The 19,609-nt window shown below is 46.5% G+C and overlaps 1 protein-coding gene across 2 annotated transcripts in view; it reads left to right on the top strand.

The window, feature by feature from the left end:
• Nucleotides 1-19,609, top strand: part of Apba1 (amyloid beta precursor protein binding family A member 1) — a 208,890-nt gene that overhangs the window by 171,488 nt on the left and 17,793 nt on the right. Inside the window, exons 6-9 of one of the 2 annotated variants that reach the window (XM_059259579.1) lie at nt 12,644-12,676; nt 13,665-13,751; nt 15,549-15,734; nt 18,074-18,253. In XM_059259579.1, coding sequence (XP_059115562.1) covers nt 12,644-12,676; nt 13,665-13,751; nt 15,549-15,734; nt 18,074-18,253 — 486 coding nt within the window. The remainder of the gene's footprint in view (nt 1-12,643; nt 12,677-13,664; nt 13,752-15,548; nt 15,735-18,073; nt 18,254-19,609) is intronic. The other variant, XM_059259587.1, reaches the window with a different exon arrangement.

Raw genomic sequence — 19,609 nt, 5'->3', positions numbered from 1 at the left:
CATTTCCCCAGGATGCTGTGATGCTCTCACCCCTCTCATCATTAAGTAGCTCTCCACTGTACCTGCTGCCGGAGCTTCCATGTGTCAATCACTCTTTTGACAACTTTGCTTATAAAGCAAACACTTCTCTCCTGAACTCAGAGCTAGCCTCTCCCTTAACTACCAGTAAGCTGTGACTTTTAAGTCACCATTGATATGTTAGGAATTAAGGTGTGTGGCCCAGGGGATAATTTTCAGCTGCCTCAAAAGTGAGTATTGTCACAATGCTGATAGCAGTCTTGATGTTGAGTCTGGCTTAGCAGTTATTCCATATGTCAGGGATCCATTCAGCCACTTCATCTGGGACACAGACACCTTGCCTGTGCCTTGAGACCCTTCCATGATGTACATGTCTTATCTTCAAATGAGCTTCTCCAGGATAATGGAAAGCATGAAGATCAGTTCTTTTAAGAGAAGCTCCTTCTCCTCACAGACGTGCATCTTGCCCCAACTCCCATCAGGACAGCACCACAAAAGCAAAGCAGAAGTTTGACCTTCACTACTAAGTAGTGCTATCAGTAGAACGTTGCCGGATTCTTTCTAAGCTGCCCACGCGTAGTGTGTTAGTCAGCCTTCCAGCACTGTGTCAAAAACCTAAGATAAACAAAGGAAAAGGGTTTATTTGGGGCCATGCTTCCACTAGTGTTAGCTCACAGTCATTAACCTGTGCTGCACGGGGCCAGTAGTGGTCCAGTACAACATTGGGATGTTCATGGTAGAGGAGGCTGCTCACTTCAAAGTGGCCAGGAAGCAAAGAGAAAGGAGTCAGGGTCCCAATAACCTAACTACCTTCCACTAGACCCATCTCCTAAAGGTCCCACCACCTCCCAAAAGTACCACAGGCTGATGACCAAACCTTTACCCATGGACCTTTGAGAGAACATTCCAGAGCCAAGTCACAGCAGTTGGCCCAAAGAGATACATTAATGCCAGGAATTTCCCCATGGCCTTTTCCCCCATAAAGTCTTCTCCATCTTAATTTAACACCTCTCAGCACAGTTCTTGAGATAAATCTCTTAAGAAAAACAAGCTAGTTTTCAAATGGAGTCTTAGTCCAGACTCTAAGGGGGATAGTTCTGCAAAGCACATAGCATTAAGTCCTTGGGTGAGTGGTGCTATCAGCTTCCCCAAAGCTAAACATACTCTGGAGACCTGCCACAGCCTGCCTGATTGATGACTTCCTGACAGACAGGAACTAGCCCTGCAAGATGTGCCTGGGAGTGAGTAGAGACATCTCTTGCTATCACATAACACAGGTCCTTTCCGGAGCTGGAACCAAGTATGTTCCACACTCTGAAACCATCCAGAGCAAAGCTACACATGAGAATTGTATCAAAATACCAAGTTCTGTGGCCAGGGCCACTTAGGTGATCTCTCTAGAACTAAACATTCTGACTTTAAGGGTTACTGGAGACTTCCTGTAACAGAAAACTGAGTGTTGCCTCAAGGATAGTTTCTCATAGATTCTCCCTAATCAAGTCCCTTATTTTGGGCCCCTTGTTTATTCACCTCCTGACAGCTTTGGATTCCCACATATGAGTGTGTCTTTCCACTTCACTTAGGGCACTTGAGAAGGGCCCAGATGGCTGGGGAAGGGGGTGTGGCAGGCAACACATCATCTGGACAGGAAGCAGCGCTCATAGGGAAGAGCAGCATCCCTTCAGCAGCTCCCCTGGCACCAGCTATGCCCTAAACTGCTTTCTTGCCTACATAATGGGGCTGACAGTGTGGTTTTACCTTTCAGTCCAGCTCCCTCATGAAAAAGCAGACCCTTTACTCTGAAGCTCCCAATCGGCCAGCTCCCAGGAATCCCACAGCTCCGTTAAACCTAAAATTAGATGGCATTTTCAAAACAAGCAAGTAGCCAACTGATAATAAATATGGTTCAAACATGCCTAGAGCAAAGTGGGTATTTGAAAAACATGTATTTATCTTTTACAAGTAAATTGATGTAATGTGAGGAATTCACTATAAAGTGGTAAAATTAAATGGTTACATTTCACTTACAGCTTATAAGTATCATTTTACAATGTACTTCTGCAGGCTAGAAGGAACTGCTTGCCTGTCAATAAACATTTTCTGGTTTGTGTTCCTTTCATATCCATCTAAATGCTTGTCAGAATGGCATTGCACACAGCCAGAAGCCTTTTCTCATTTTAAATAGAGATGACTGTGTAGTCCATCCCGCCTAGAAGGCAGTTGAGTTGGGAGCTGGCTCAGACTTCTTGCAGGCAGAGGAAGGATGCATCCCCAGAAGTCCAGTGGACTCCAGAGCACTGTCATGGAGCCCACCCATGCTCAGGAGAAACCACCGTCTAAGAGAGTGGGTACTATGCTCTTCCTACAGAAAGCCTGGCCTTTCCAGAATAAATTCTTCTAGGTTACCTCAGCACAGGGGTACAGAGCACAGCAGGGCCAGGAATTCCAGGGTCCACCCAGGAGGGAAGGAGAAAGGAAGGCAATGCTAGGTATTTATTTTCCAATCTGCTTGTGAAAATGGCCAAGCCAGTGGTGATCTGTCTTGGCCCTTCCACTTGCTTACAGCAGGCTGGTTTCTTCCCTGCCCTTCTGGCTTTCTCTTCTCTCTCTCTCTCTCCATGGGAATCCCCCTCCCCTTTTGTTCCTCTCTTTCCTGTGCCTCTACAGTAAGCAAGGCCAGAGGGATGAGTGCTTTCTGGTTTTGTGTCGATTTACCCAGGAGATGCCATCCTAAAGCAAAAGCTTCCACTTTACCAAACATTCCTGTTCTGCTGGATGATGTCCGTCACACAGCTGTGGGCCAGGCTTGGAGTCACACTGGGAATTTTGAAGGTTACACTTTTTTCCCCAAGACAGGGTTTTCTCTGTGTGGCTGTGGCTGTCCTGGAACTTGCTCTGTAGACCAGGCTGGCCTGGAACTCTCAGAGATCCGCCTGCCTCTGTCTCCCGAGTACTGGAATTAAAGCTGTGTGCCACCACCACCTGACAGTTACTTTTTCTTTAACAACACCATTTAAACAGATTTATTTGCCAAATGGAAAGAGGATTTTGATTTGTGTTTGACCAGGTGGTCTCATAGATAGTCAGATATAGATAGATAGATAGATAGATAGATAGATAGATCTGAGACTTTGGTTTAAAAGGCTGTTTCTGTGGAGACTTTTACGAGAGGCACTTTGAAAGTAAAAATTTAACTTGCACCAGTCTTAAACCTTGAGAAACTGGCGCTCCAATAAATAGACCAAAAAGACTTTAGGTGATTCTACTGTGTGGCAAACGAAAAATCTGAAGACAAAACCCTGTTCCATCTATCAAGATACAAGGAGTAAGCCAGTCTGAACAGCAGCAGCGGGATTAGAACTTGCTGCTGTCACTTTCCCCAACGTTGGTTGGTGCCTTCAGGTGTCCTTTCTGCCTTTGTCACTCATCATCTGTTAGAAGAAAGGCTCTCCTTGCAGGAAGTGTGCATGCTGTACGTACACACACACACACACACACACACACACACACACACACACACACACACACACACACCATCAACAACAACAGCAGCAAACTTAGGAAGGAATCAGAACTCTGAGTCTCAGAATGTAGGCCAGGGACCAGCAGGCAGGCACTGTGTAGACACTTGATGGACATGCAAGCTCTCCAGCCTGACCCCAGACTTCTGAGAACTCAGACAATGAGACCCACGAGTCTGCTATACATGGTGGTCTGTAAATGGCTGCCTGGAAGCATTCTGAAGCACATTCTCCTCAGCTGTGCTCTCCAGGACTCTAGCCAAGCTGAGTACTTGCATGAAACAATCTCTGGCTAGTTTCCAAATTTGTGTTCTTATTAAAGGCTTAGAGAATAGATTTTCTAAGATGGCTGGATACAGGTGCCCGGGACTCTTCCTCCACAAACAGGAACTATGAGGAAAGGGTGTGTGGCTGTATTTTGGCTAAGTGGCTGGCTAAGGGTTCAAAAATCTGGGACAACATCATAGGAGAGACACATCCAGGGGAGAGGGAGACTAGTCTGACCTCTGCAGAAGAGTGAGGTGGGGGAGACCTAGTGGCCTACCCTTGTAGGCACTGACTGTGCTCACGGGCTTGAGTTCCACTCAAGTAACCTGAAATCTGCCCTCCAGCTTTACTATGGAACAGAATCTCACATCATCTACCAGCAAACACTGAGGATGCTCTAGTCTGGAGCCGGAGGCAGGGTTTTGTTTATGTAGTCAGGCTTCAGTTCCAATTATCTGGCCTCTTGAATGCTGGGATGGCATTGAGTGAGGATGCACCACCATGCCTGGCTTGTCAGGGTTTGCCTTCAGAAGGCAGCTGCTGCCCGGATTAGGGGTTTGACCCCTAATGTTTCCATCTCTGAGACCTCATACGCATTCCACTGCCCTGGCTCAGTGTGTAGCTACCTCAATGACCTAACTAAGCCCGGCAGAGTAACTGATTTAAGCTGGATACTTTATCATGGTGGGGAATAGACGCCTCAGGAGTGAATCATCAGACAGGCATCCTCTGAGACCATTTACCGTGGTGATCTGCTTGAAGACTCGTCCTGTACCAGAACTGAAGGTGATTCATACTCAGATGCCTGCTCCTGACAGGACATGGTGATTGCCCTGCTGCCCTGCCCACCAGAATGTGCTGAGGGAGCCTTGAACAGCTCTGGGACTCCAGCTGTCACCAGGTATGCAAGACTAAAGAAGTCTTAAAGGGACCTTGACCCTATTGCTGCCAGGACCTACTACTCCTCGCTCACTGGAGTCCAGGGGTAGAAAAGAAAGGTGAAGCCCCAGCCATCATCCTGGCCCTGTACATGCAAGACTAGGAGGGGCTGAGGCCCTCCTCCAGGGCAGGCTCTCAGAAGCCAGCAGAGGAGAGCGCCACAGCTGATGTTGTCACCCCACTATCTGCTTCCTGATGTCCTCACACCTTATCTGATAGGAAGTGCTGGATATCATCATCTGATAAGTCAGGACTGGCTGGCATCCTCTCCCTGTACAGTGTCTGAGCCAAAACAAAGACTTCAGGTCCCTTGTCACTACTATGGCTGCGTGTCCCTGAGGCCCTTAAGAATAGCAGAGCTGACATCAGTAGCTGAAAACACATGGCCGAGAGGGTGGGCGCCATGCCCTCCATGGGAAGATTGGCCATACAGCATCCCAGACACTCTACCTTGACACTGTACTGCCTAACTGCTAATGCAGCCTCAACTCGCGTACCCCACAATAATCTCTCTGACTCCGACACAGCATGTACAGGGCCCAGTCATGAATTGTAACCAACAAAGCTGCAGGCAGGCTACAGTACAGTGCCCAACCGGAAATAAAGCCAGGTGCCTAACAAACTGGACACTGACATGGGACACACTTCAGAAGAAAACTACTTTGAAGACCTCTAAAAGTAGTAGTGATCTGATCCACTAGATGCAGAAACCTCAGAATAGGGGACAAGAAGTGTACCGTGTCCAAAAGGATGTTACTGTTCATCAACAAATTCCAAAGAAATCAAAATGGATGAAATGCCTGATAAAGAATTTTAAAATGTAGATATAAAGAAGCTCAGAGAGAGCCAATGGAATATTTTTAAAGCATCAAATGAAATTCGGAATACAGAGCAGGACAAGAATGAGAAATTCACCAGAGATTTCTAAGAACAACCGGATAGAAACCTTGGAATGAGAGAGAATGCTTAACCAGAAAATACCAACAGACTGGATCAAGTGGAAGAATAGCATATGAATTTGAAAACAGGTTTCTTGAATATCCAGTTCAGACCAAAAACAACAAACAAACAAAATACCCACAGGAAGAAGGCAGAGGAAGGACATGGAGAAAATAAAAATACACTTGGGGTCTTTGAAAGCCAGGGGTGGTCATAGATTCCTATAATCCCAACATCCCTGTAACACTTGGGAGGCTAGTCAGGACGACTGAGAATTGGAGGACAGCCTGGGCTACATAGCAAGACTGTCTCATACCAACAAAATGTGAACTAAATCTTTATAGCACTCTAAAGTGAATAAATATATCATCGATTAAGAACACAGGAAAATTACTCCATGAAATAATACCAGACGACTTCTCTAATCTTTGGAAAGATAGGATCATCTAGCTATAAGAGGTCTATGGAAGGTCTAATACACCTAGCCAGAAAAGATCTTCACCTTAACATTATATTCAAACTGTAAAAAGCCTAAGAAATAATTTTACAATCTGAAAGATCTTCACCCTAGCATTATAGTCAAACTGTAAAAAGCCTAAGAAATAATTTTACAATCTTCGTGGGGAGTGGAGGGGGGACACGACACCCTGCCACTTCAACCTTATGCTCATTAAAACAGCAGCAGACACTTCAGCTGAAACCCTCTAGTCTGTGAAGGAATGGAATAGCACATTCCAAGTCCTGAAACAAAAGTCAACCAGAATTACCAGAACCAAGACTACTCTTCAGAAATGGAGGATAATTAAAACCTTCCAAGATAGGAAAAACTGATTTATGGCCACCTCAGGGAAAGAAGTGAAAGAAAGATAATTACCATCACTGAAGCCTGTGAAAATATAAATCCCCTTGCTCAGACTGGAGTAGACACACAAAAGACAGCGGAAAAGGAGCAAGCATTACCTCTGCAACAGTCAGCCCAACGGTAAGACAGGAAGAAAACAGAAATATCCCCACAACCAAAGGAAAAGCATCGGGGCCTGTAGAGATGGCTCACTGGGGAAAACATTCACCACTCAGTGTGAAGACCAGAGTTCGGATCCTGAGCACCCATGTAATTGTCTGTCTGTACTTCTAACACCAGGGAAGTAGAGACAGGCTCCCCAGGGCAAGCAGGCTAGCCAGACTAGCTGAATCAATGTGCTCTGGGTTCAGTTGAGACACCCTGCCTCAGTATATAAGGCAACTAAGGAAGATGCCCAGTGTCCACCTCTGCCCTCCACCCTCACAACCACACAAATATGTATGTGCATGCGCCTGTCACATACCCATGAAAACATCAAAGTGACAGGAGTAAGTCCATACCTAACAATAAGAGCCTCTGATGTAAATGGGCTAAGTTTTCCAGTTAAATCTTAAGGGGCTTGCTTAATGGATTTTAAAAAGATAAGAGCCACCAGTAGCTGCCTGCTAGTGATACACTTTACAAGGACTTACACAGAAACTGAAGGGAAAAGATGCAAAATGATACTCCAGGTGAAGGAAAACCTGAGATAAGCAGCAGTAACTACGTATAGGAATAGACACTGAGACAGTAACTTTAAGAAGAGACCAAGGCAGTCACCACATGATAATGAAGGATCAAGTCAACGGTAAGATATAAGTTAATATGCACCCAATGTTAAAGCGTCCAGTTTCATATACAAATACTATGACACATGAAGAGAGGCTCCAAAACAGAAATCGTGTGGAATTTCAACACTCCACTGCCGTTAATTAACAGGTCATCCAAACCTCCTCCTAAAGTCAAATTAATACCAGGGTTAAGTTACAATATAAAGCGTATGATTTCTCAGACACTTACAGAATAATCCACCCAGTGGCTACAGAACACATTTTCTTTCCTTAGTTTAGGATTTCTCTGGAACAGATTATGTATTATGTCACAAACTTAAGAACATTTAAATCATATGCTAGATCCTTTCTGATCACAATGATTGATGAAACTAGAAACCAATTACGAAGTGAAGCTCGAGATGGAGCGTAAAGTGGAATAACACAGCAGAGGATCACTGAGGAGTTGAGAGCTGAATTACTGCTTTTCTCAAATTGGCAGTTGATAGCTGCTAGAGGAGGGGAATCATTCTGGGTGGGGGGGGGGGGGGATACATTAGTTACGTTTCTATTGCTGTAATAAAACACTGTGACCAAGGCAACTTATAAAGGAGAACGTTTCATTGATCCTCCAGTTACAGAGAGCATAGAGTCCACAGTAAAAAGAAGGCATGGTGGCACCACCAGCTTAGAGTTCACATCTCAAACCCTGAGCAGGAGGCAGAGAGCACACTGAGAATGCCGTGAGTTTTGAAACATCAGAGACTGCACCCAATGGCAGACCACCTAGTCCTTCCCAAACAGGTCTACCATGTGGTGACCGAGTCTTCAAACATATTAGCCTGTTGGGGCCATTTTTATTTAACCTACCCAGGGAGTATATAGCTCCTGGGAGGTTTCCCATGCTCCCATGGATGGCCCCACGTTAGTGCATGTATGTGGGCAGCACTAATTAGACTTAGTAAGTTACAAAAAAAAAAAAAAAGCAACAACCAAAGATGTGCAGTTAGGGAGGGAAGCTGTTGGGGAAAGGGGGACATTGATTACATTTTCACTGTACACATAGGTAGAAATCTCAACAAATAAAAATATGTAATAGAAATACAACACAACTGTGAGATGCAGTGAACATCCTAGGTTACATTTATGAGTGCCTACATAAAAAAACAGAAACTTTGCAAATACCCTGTTGAGGTATCTGAAAGGCTTATAAAAAATAAAAACTAAACTAAGCCCAAAATAAGAAAGATCAGAAATAAAACAATATGAAAGAACAGTGAGGCCAAGAGTTGGTTGTTTGTAAAGATAAAGATGGAAACATAAGTGATTCAACAGAAAGTTAATGTTTTAATAAGGATGATTTTTAAAAATGGTTGACAAGTTAGAAAACCCCTGAGGACATAAACCATGTGACTAGAATAATAATAAGTGATGGTCAGAATTCCTACCAGACATCAATGCCCTTCATATTATTTAAACAGTGGCTCCCATAGTCACTCAAGCAAGGCCTGTAAGGATCATGGTGTATTGCCTGCTGAAGTCTTTCAGGTAGTTTCTAGAGAGACCTCTGAAGAGGGATTTGCTCCCGTCCTGATGCTCTGGAATGTCCCTCCCCACACGGCTAGGGCACTGACTGGAGCCTGTGCTAGCTAGCTCCCTTCTCATCCTTTCTCTGGACTCTCACTCTATTTTTGACTCCACAGCCAGAGGCTAGTGGTCCTCTGAGGCGCAGAGGCCATGGGTGTCCACACACAGGGGGACGTCCTCATCTCCATCCTCTGGGGGCTCATGTAGTAACATCACAAATGCTATCAAGGGTTGTGTGTTGCACACATTTTTTGTTCAGATCATTCATTATCATTTTTTTAATCTGTCTTGATTAGCCTGACCTAGAGTTCATATTTTTCCATTTTTGTGGCTTCTTTTAAATATCAAAAATTACATTTTCGTTGTAGAATTAAATGTTCACTGGCTGTTGCTTTGTCTGAGTCATGTCACTTCCCAGCTTGCTTGAAGAGATCAGTAGAGAGGATGCTGCTGGTGCCTACCAGGCCTTTGCATTTATTATCACCTCATTCACTGCTCAGACTGGAGTGTAGGGAGTCCTGGGAGGTAGGTATTATTAGCCCCATTTTATGGGAAACTGAGACATTCCAGAAGAAAAGCTTTCCTAAGCTACACAAGGGAGGATAGAGTGTCAGGCTAGATTGCTGCCTCACAGCTGTGTGACACAATGACATAGCTTTTCTATGCTTTGCTTTCCTCCGCCTGAGCGTCTCACTATAGTTCCTGCCTCACAGGGTTGCCGTGAGCTTTGACAGTGACCCTTGAAATGGCTAAAAGGGTCCTGGCATAGGACCATAACTCAATAGACGCTAACTGGGTAAAGAATAGATAGGCTAGCTGAGACCCTCCCCACAGCAGGACAACCCTAGAAGGGCTGTCATTGGTGAGTGCCTGGTACGCACTGAGCCTGACGTGAGAGAGAGGACACAGGTCTTCCCAGGGTACCGCCATCCTTGGCTTTGCGAGGTTTCTGTTAGCCTCTTCCAATCTCTCATTCAGGCACTGACTCGCTCATCTTTTCAATGTTACGTCTAAATGTTACAATTTGTTGCAGAATACTTAGAAATCCAAGTGATTTCAAGATGGTATTGCTCTACCTGCATAAAATATTTTGAACTTTGTGCAAACCATGCTGAATACCTGTCGTGAAACTCAGTTTGTCTTCCTCATCTTTCTGTAGTTCCAGAAAAGAAAAGAAAGAACTAGAATCTGGGTGTTGTATTGATGTTGAAGCCAGAGCTCAGTCCCCTAGAGTTGAAGAATTTGGTTGGGCTTTTGATACCAACAGGAGTAGGTATTCCTGGGCCATTTTATGTCATTTCAAGAGAAGCAGAGGAAAGATCCAAGAGGAGATGTTACCAGGCAGATGAAAACTGACTCAGGCCAGAACGTCCAGGGAAGGCCTCTCACTCCACATACATCCGAGTAGTACCTAGCCACATCCACATAGGGCCTTGTCAGGTGCAGAAATACACCCACTGGCAGGTGAGCCAGTTAGTAAAACATCTCCATGAGTCTTGCAGAGTGCTCACCTCGAACTCATCACCACGGGGAGAATGGTGGGGGAGCTGTGTGGGAGTGGGGTCATCCTCTTTGCTGGGTGTACCAGCAATTAGCTATGTGCTGCCTGGATGGCTGACTCATCCAGTTTCCACAGTGGGATAATGCAGACAACACAATTTAATCACTAGTGAAATTGAGACAAACTGCTGAGAGCCAAGTTTTTCCACCAGGTAAGTACAAAGAATCGAGAGAACAGCCTTACCCACCTCCCTCCCCATCACAACAGCACGGCCTTACCCACCCTCCTTACCCACCCTCCCTCCCCATCACAACAGCACGGCCTTACCCACCCTCCTTACCCACCCTCCCTCCCCATCACAACAGCACGGCCTTACCCACCCTCCTTACCCACCCTCCCTCCCCATCACAACAGCACGGCCTTACCCACCCTCCTTACCCACCCTCCCTCCCCATCACAACAGCACAGCCTTACCCACCCTCCTTACCCACCCTCCCTCCCCATCACAACAGCACGGCCTTACCCACCCTCCCTCCCCATCACAACAGCACGGCCTTACCCACCCTCCTTACCCACCCTCCCTCCCCATCACAACAGCACGGCCTTACCCACCCTCCCTCCCCATCACAACAGCACGGCCTTACCCACCCTCCTTACCCACCCACCCTCCCCACCACAACAGCACAGCCTTACCCACCCTCCTTACCCACCCTCCTTACCCACCCTCCCTCCCCATCACAACAGCACGGCCTTACCCACCCTCCTTACCCACCCTCCCTCCCCACCACAACAGCACAGCCTTATCCACTGTTACTGTAACTATCACAACAGCTCAGCTTTACCACCTTACACCCATCACAACAGTGTAGCCTCACACACACACCCCAACCCATCACAATAGTCCATCCTTACCCACCCCATAGCCATAACACCTTCCACAGTTTGGCCACTGACTCACATTCACATAAAATATGTAATGTGTACAATTGAAGAACTGCATCCTACATGTGTAAATTTTAATTATATATAGCAGACACAGATATAATGCTCAGTGCTCTGTTCAGTTTTTCATGCATTTATTTTATCTGTTAAAACAGCCCTATGAGGTAGATACTATTTTAATCCCTATTTTACATAGAGAAACTGAGGCATAGAAATTTTAAATGGCTTGCTCAAAATCACACAAATAGTAGGTAGCAGAGCAGAGGTTTGGATTTGGAAAGTCCAGCTCAGCTTTTATTAACTATACTATCTTTTAATTATAAGTACAAGGAGAAATATGTCCATTTTAGCTAGGTACAAACTATATTCATCTTATTAAATTTAAGAGAAAATTATTGCTACAGATAAAGAGGGGGGAAATGATAGGATTTATTCAACAGGAAGACATACCACCCTAAATACATGTGCACCCTCTAGTACAGCGACAAAACAGAGAACAAAGGTCAGTGGAACAAAGACAATACTAAGAAAACTCCCCAGTGATGGCTGGGGAGCTTAACACACCTTTGTCAGTAAAATGGTAGAACAAGGGAGGCACACACACACACACCCCACATGAGAGTCATCTTGATTGACAGCTGAGAATGGTTTCTTTGCAGTGCAAAGGACATGTTCACCAAAGTCAATCATGTGCTGGATCATAACCCCGAAGACTCGGCCACTTTCAAAAAGACTGAAGTCATACATCATATGTTCTCGGACCACAGTAAAACTGATCCCATAACTGATGCTGAAATGATAGCTAGAAAACCTCCAAATGTTTTTAAATTTGTAACACAACTGTAATTCAGGGTTCAAAGAAGTCACAGCTGAAGTGTTGTAATGTGTCAGTAAAGAAATCGTAGTGCACAAAACTGTGATACAGCTAAAGCCGGACTTAGAGAGGGAGCCAAAGCTTTAGTAGAAGAAAAGAGTTTGGACAGCTGTAGCTTTTTATCAGAAGCTGAGGGGAAATTCAGCAAGTCACTCCCAAAGAAAGTAGATGGAAATAAAAATGTAAGCTGAAATCAGTGAAATAACAAATCAGGCATGCAATAAAAACAGAACCAAAATGGGTTCTTTAAAAAGGCAAATTACAACAACATAAGAAGTTTCTTCATGCCCTTGTCCCAACACTCACATTAAGACTATCTCCCCTTCAAGTGGGTGTTTAACCCCGTCTTCCTCCCACATGCACTTTAGGCCCCTAAGCAGTGTTAGTGTGTCAGTTCCTCTTTTCTAACTATTCTCCTGTCTCTGTTTGTTCCATGCTAAGCAGACGGCCCAGAAATTAGCCAAAAGCAGGAAGAAGGTGCAGTACAAACAACTTCATCACTTGGTGTTACGCCTTGTCCTTTTCTTTTCCGTTTGGCCTTTTTATGATTTTGTGTTTTTGTTTTCTGCATCCAGCAAGTTTTTGTTCCGATTTCGTTTTGAATCGCTCCATAAGCCAGCCTTTCTCCAAACTTAGTTGCCTCAAGTGGCCATTTTCTGTTGCTCATTTGGTCATTTCACTGCAGAGGAACGACAGGGAGCAGATTGGAGACGCTAAATGAATCCTCTAGTGTGGAAGCGGCAGCCATTCAGGAGCAATAATGTGGCAGGAACCTGGGACGACTCAATTGCAGTACATTGAATTTGAGGATTTCTCAGATTGCTGGATGCAAAAAAAGAAAACTTGCTAATAACCACACCTGTGCAGGGTTCAGCCCTAAATGAGCCAGGCTGCACTTTGGGGATTGTAGAGCTTCTAGGTGTCTATAAATTACTCTGAGGATGTACGGCATTGGGGGCTCTTTTGTAATGGGGTGGCCGCAGGAGCAGGCAGCTGCTTCTGTGTTGCTGTGGTGATGTGTGAACATGAAGACCCTCTTACCAGAACCGCATCCAGTGGCTTCCTTTGCTCTGCTACAGACATTGCCCTTCATCAGCTCTGGCAGGGTAAACTGAGTGGCTGTTCCAAGTCCTCACTATGAATTAGCTGCTCTGACCCTCAGCCTCCAAACCCCTTGCAGAAAGGGTCACTTGCCATCGTGTCCAGAGTTAATCTGATGCAGTGACTGCTGCTGTAGGGGAGCAGCAGAGGGGACTCTACATCTCCCCTGTAGCATAGAGATGCTGACTTTTGCCCATGTGTCCATCCTCTCTGTAGTACCTTCAACTTTGGCAATTTAACCCTTGAGTCTGTGTTGCCGTTCTGGTGAGTGTGTCTTGGTAACCCAGTGTGTGAGCTAACCTTTTCGCATGCCTCTGGGTTAAGGTAATAGAATAAAATTTCTTTTGATGCACTTTCTTCTTAGGCTCCTGAAGGCGAATCTCAGCCAATGACTGAGGTGGATCTCTTCATTTCAACCCAGAGGATCAAAGTATTGAATGCAGATACACAGGTACCAGCTTGCTCTCACCTTTCTCAGGGCGAAGGCAGTGGCATTCTCACATAGACTCCCAATGCTTGTAAAGTGGCTCTCTCCTGGTGTTGGGCTGATGTGACTTGTGTGCTGAGTCCTGGAAACCTGACTGGGGTGACAAGGGAATGAAGCAAGGAGACACACACACATCACAACAGCTTGGACTTGCTGGACCACTTGCTCTGATGGAGATGGACCAGCAGCAGCCTGGAAACTTTTGTTTGTTTGTTTGTTTGGTTGGTTGGTTGGTTGGTTGGTTGGTTGGTTGGTTGGTTGGTTTTTTGAGACAGGGTTTCTCTGTGTAGTTTTGGTTCCTGTCCTGGATCTCACTTGGCCTTGAATTCACAGAGATCCACCTGGCTCTGCCTCCTGAGTGCTGGGATTAAAGGCATGTACCACCACCGCCCATCTGGAAACTCTTTTTTTTTTTTTTTTTAATTTTCTGGAGCTGAAGACTGAACCCAGGGCCTTGTGCTTGCTAGGCAAGTGCTCTACCACTGAGCTAAATCCCCAACCCCTGGAAACTCTTTTGGAGTGTTTATTTTATACTTCTGAACAAGGAGGCAGGTGTAGTTGATCTCAGGAGGAGGTCTGTAGCTAGAGTTTTCCTGCCTGGCCCAGTCAGGACAAATCTCTCACCCACCAGTCCCACAGCTGCTCAGACCCAATCAAGTAAACACAGAGACTTATATTGCTTACAAAACTGTATGGCCATAGCAGGCTTCTTGCTAACTGTTCTTATATCTTAAATTAATCCATTTCTATAAATCTATACCTTGCCACGTGGCTCATGGCTTACCGGCATCTTCACATGCTGCTTGTCACGGCGGCAGCTGGCAGTGTCTCCCTCCGCCTTCCTGTTATCTCAATTCTCCTCTCTGTTAGTCCCGCCTATACTTCCTGCCTGGCCACTGGCCAATTAGTGTTTTATTTATTGACCAATCAGAGCAATTTGACATACAGACCATCCCACAGCAGAGGTCCCTTTAAGGGAGCAGTCTCCCTCAGGCTGTAAACCCTGAGGGGGGCAAAGCTGGGTTCTACATTTTTCTCCACATATTTTGTCAACGTCTCCACCTAGACCAGGGAAGGCTTTTCATCCCCATGGATCTGAGACATTAGACTCCTTGATGTAGCTGTGCACCTGTCAGCGATACACACATTCACTCAGGACTTTCATCCACTCCCCACATTGGACCCGTCAAGCTCAAAGAACTTAGTTCAAAAATGGCTGATGCTAGGTAGGACTGATAGAGTTTTGTCCTGACTGTGGGCAAGGCAGGAAAACTCTAGCTATATAGGACTGTGACTGATTTCTCAAAACACAAAGGAAAACTCAGAATGTGTGTGTTGTCTGTCACTCAAATGAGTTCTCTGGGAGGGAAGGCTCATTACCCTTAAGGAATTCTATTTAAAAGTGCACAGCACATACACACGCGGCACACGCGCGCGCACGCGCACACACACACACACACACACACACACACACACTGTGACATTTAGATTTTCTTTTCAGCTTCACCACCAGAGAATCTACACAGTGTAAAATGTTTGCTATTTCTTGTTTTTTCTCTTGTACATATCTCCTGTTGTTCATTAGCCAAGGAAAATGCCTTGGGCGGACCTAGGGGGTGGGATTCAGAGGTCTAGCAGGAAGGGCTTTGCCCGGCCCCACCCCAGCCCGGTTCCATCCTCAACCTGTGTAAGGGAAGAAGATACCACCTCCTAAGTTCTTAGGTCCTACATGCTACTCACCTACCTGTCCTTCCCCTCTAGGAGCCTATGATGGATCACCCCCTGAGGACCATCTCCTACATCGCAGACATCGGGAACATAGTCGTGCTGATGGCCCGCAGACGGATGCCCCGCTCCAACTCCCAGGAGAATGTGGAGGCCTCGCACCCATCCCAGGATGGGAAAAGACAGTACAAGATGATCTGCCATGTCTTTGAGTCTGAGGACGTAAGGCTGGCTTCCTCATCCTCCCTGTGGGTGGCCTGGATAGCCACTGGATGGCCAGTTTTCAGGACCTGAATCTGTCTGGCTCATCCTACATTAAACATATTTACTGAGCACCTACCACACTGTTCTAGAACTGCAGGTGTAGGGCTGAATGAAGTACATGAGTTACTCTCGGTGCAGGCTGAAGGGGGTAGAAAATAAAGAGATAAGTCAACTTAATAAATCAGACATGGGGAGTGCTTTGCTGAGATAGAAAACAGGGTCAGTGCACAGAAGTACAGGACTAGTTCAAGTAGGGTGATTGGCATAGTATTTTTTTTTCAAGGAGGTGACAGTTGAGCAGAGACTTGAGTAAAATGAGAATCGGAAAAAGCAAGTGCAAAGGCCCTGAGGCAGGGGAGTGCTGAGTTTGCTTGGGAAGGAAGAACCAGCAGGCTATGAAAGAGAACGACCCAGATCGCCCATCTAAGCAGGTTTCATGGTACCAGGGTGTTTGCAGAGAAAAGGTCGGAGCTGTACAGCACTGCCCTGCTGCCACAGTTATTGTCCCTGTCCCTCCCAGCCCAGTGACAGGAGCATCACCCCCAGGCCCAGACCTCATGAAAATGTTCCCTGCTGCGTACCAAGCAGGGATTCCTGACCCCGTCTAGCAGGAGGTGAGGTCAAATGAAGGAAGATGCATTCATGACAGAGGTGTTCTTTCACACCATGGCTCTGCACTGCATTAGCACCCAACCTCCCCGGCACCTTCCTTCCTGCAATAAATTGCCCTCCGCAAGAAGTAAGGAGGCCAAGGCAGTCCCTCCCTTCATAGGGAACCAGAGCTGCCATGGCTGTGGCCGCCACCAGATGCTGACATTGATCTTCAAGCCTTAAGCAACAATGCCTCTTCCTGTCTCCCTCTGCACTGTGCGTTAAGGCTGAGGCCAGGATGCCACAAAAGAGAAATAAACAGGTGCCAGGAAAGCTCATGAGTAAAACTGTAGAATCTTAAGATTCCTGGCTCCTGCAGGCCAGAGAGAAGGCTCAGCAGCCTGGAAGAGCCTGGCAGGACCCCTGCTACCTCCATATGGCATGGAGTTCATAAGGAGGGGTTTCTGCCTCTGTTTTTTAGCTCCACAAGGGAAGAACAGAAAGGACCCCCGTGGCTTTGTTTCCACTATAATCTGGAGCAAGTGTACTGTCCCGTAGCTGAGGGCTGAGCTGGGCCAGGGTGGGCTGGGCCAGGCCCCCACCCCATGAACAAGCAGGTACCCAGTGTCTGTGTATGTACAAAGACCAAAAGAGGGTGTTGGGTAGCCTCCTCTATCACCTTTCCACCTGTCCTCTGAGGCAGGTCTCTCCCTCAGTCGGGGATTCACATTTTCTCACAGCAGACTCGCTGCCTCTGCTACCCTCTTGAAGCTGGGATGATAGACATGCACAGGTCACCCAGCTTGTTACATGAATGTTGGGATTTTAGTCCAGTCCTCATGGTTATTCAGCAAGCACTCTTAACCACTGAGCCATCTCTCCAGTTCCCTTTTCTTTCTACAAAATAATTTATAGCCATAAGTATAATGAAAACGGGAAAGAGGTTAAGATAAAATCATGATACTATAAATGCTTGGGCTCAGCCGTTCCAAAAAGTATCATGAAGCAGCCAGATGTTGACACCTGCTTATTTAAGTTTGGCTGTGAGAACAGAATTGTATTCGATGCAATACTGTAGATACTTTCTACCTGATATTTTGAATTGAGGGCTAAGCAAGAATCCATATCTATAAACACAGGCAGAATCTCCATGCCCCACGGTGAATACACAGGCTCACAGGGATGTGATCATTGACAGCTTATGCCATGACCACAAATGATATGATTTTGAAAGACATGAAACTTATAAAATCTCAAAGGACCATCTTCCTTCACTTTGTATAGTAGTATTCTTTAAATGTGCAATGTAGCCAGGACCACCCAATGAGTCTCTGTATTTAAACAGAAGCTAGAATCTATTTATGGATATAGTGATTAGAAAAAGGTGGTACATACAATGAATGTCCAGTGGGACATCCAAAAATTGTACAGGATGTAGAATGACCTGTCATTGTGTATGACTGTCCTTTGTACAGTAGGATGTCCAGCATCTCTGACTCCTGTCTACTGAGTGCCAATGACTCCCGTGTAGGCACAGTCATAAGAAGAAGCATACTGATTTTTCTGGTAGGCACTGGTACGCTGATAGAGAATGGCTGAGTGACCTGCTGTGTTTAAACCCTCAAATGCCACAAGGACTAAGTACCCAGGGGCGCGTGTGCCAAGGAGTCCCCCATTCACCACCCTCTTCCCTGCTGCTGCTACAGGCCCAGCTGATCGCACAGTCCATAGGGCAGGCCTTCAGCGTGGCGTACCAGGAATTCCTCAGGGCCAATGGGATTAACCCAGAAGACCTCAGCCAGAAGGAGTACAGTGACCTGCTCAACACCCAGGACATGTACAACGATGACCTGATCCACTTCTCCAAGTCGGAAAACTGCAAAGATGTAGGTACTTCCCAAAACTTGTTCCCAGGCTGAGCCAGCTGGCTGGGGCCCTAGAGGGTGGGGCTGCCCTGCTGGGGAAGTCGAGGCTGAAAACAGTGGTATTGGCAGGACATTCTGTGGCTCTCACCCCTATCTCTGGTTTCCTCCCGGGAGACCCTGTCATTAAGTACTATCGAAAGCAAGGACACATCCTCTACCCCTTGAGGAATGCTATAGGTGTGGATACAGGACCTGACCTCTGTCCTTACGAAGCCCACAGTCTGGGAAAGGGCACTGAAAGTGGTCAGTGACGTGCCAGCTCAAGCAGTGATGACAGCTGCATGAGGCAAAACAGAGATCACGTGATCGTACAATAGGGGCTTCACCCTCGGATGTTTCAGAGTGAGCTCGGCAGGAGTGTCTGGAGGGAGACAGGGCCATCCGAGCTGGTCTGGACTTGTAGGTCACTGGAATTTTCAGGGGCAGCAGACAGTGGAAGGGTAAGGAAGAGCTAACAGAAAACCTGAAGGTTAGAATGCTGGGCCATCAGGAAGGAGGTAACTCAGCTGCAGCAGAAGTAAACACAGGAGGGACAGGAAAGACACTGTGCCACCTTGAAACTCCAGCCCAAAGGTTTAGACCTTGTCCCCCAGATCAAAAGAACTTTGAATAAGAACGTGAGCTTTGGATCCATTAAGTGTCTTGAGTCGGGCTCCTTGGACCACAGCCTAGAAGAGGATTCTTATTCAAGAGGGTTTTTTTTTTTTTTCCCGGTTTTTCGAGGCAGGGTTTCTCTGTGTAGTTTTGCGCCTTTCCTGGAACTCACTTGGTAGCCCAGGCTGGCCTTGAACTCACAGAGATCCGCCTGGCTCTGCCTCCCGAGTGCTGGGATTAAAGGCGTGCGCCACCACCGCCCGGCCTTATTCAAGAGGTTTAATGGAAGCCCGCACTCAGAGCAGAAGGGGAGTTGGGGGAGGTACTGAGGAGGAGTATGGCCTTGCTGGGCATGACCTTCCTTCTGAACCACAGGGCAGGGGACCTAGAGGTAGCTGTACCCTCTGTCCCATATTGGTCTGGGATGGGCAGGGACATACTCATTGGCTAGGGATGTCATAATAGACCCCACAGGCTAGGCAGCTCCAACAACAGACGGGAACTGCCTCTCAGTTCCAGGCTGAAGTGCAAGTCGAACTGTTGGTAAGTCTGAGTCCTCAGGGCTGGGAAGAAAGGCTGTGTTCACCCCTCTGTCCTTGGCTTGCAGATGGCCTCTTGTCCTCACGCCCTCTGTGATCTTCCATGTGTCCAAATCTCCTCTTAGAAGAGCACAGGTGCATTGGATCGGCATACGCGCTGATGTCCTCAGTTTAGCTTGGTTGT

This window comes from Peromyscus eremicus, chromosome 1, assembly GCF_949786415.1.
Source record: "Peromyscus eremicus chromosome 1, PerEre_H2_v1, whole genome shotgun sequence".
Lineage (NCBI taxonomy): Eukaryota > Metazoa > Chordata > Mammalia > Rodentia > Cricetidae > Peromyscus > Peromyscus eremicus.
This window is presented reverse-complemented; position numbering and strand designations above follow the sequence as displayed.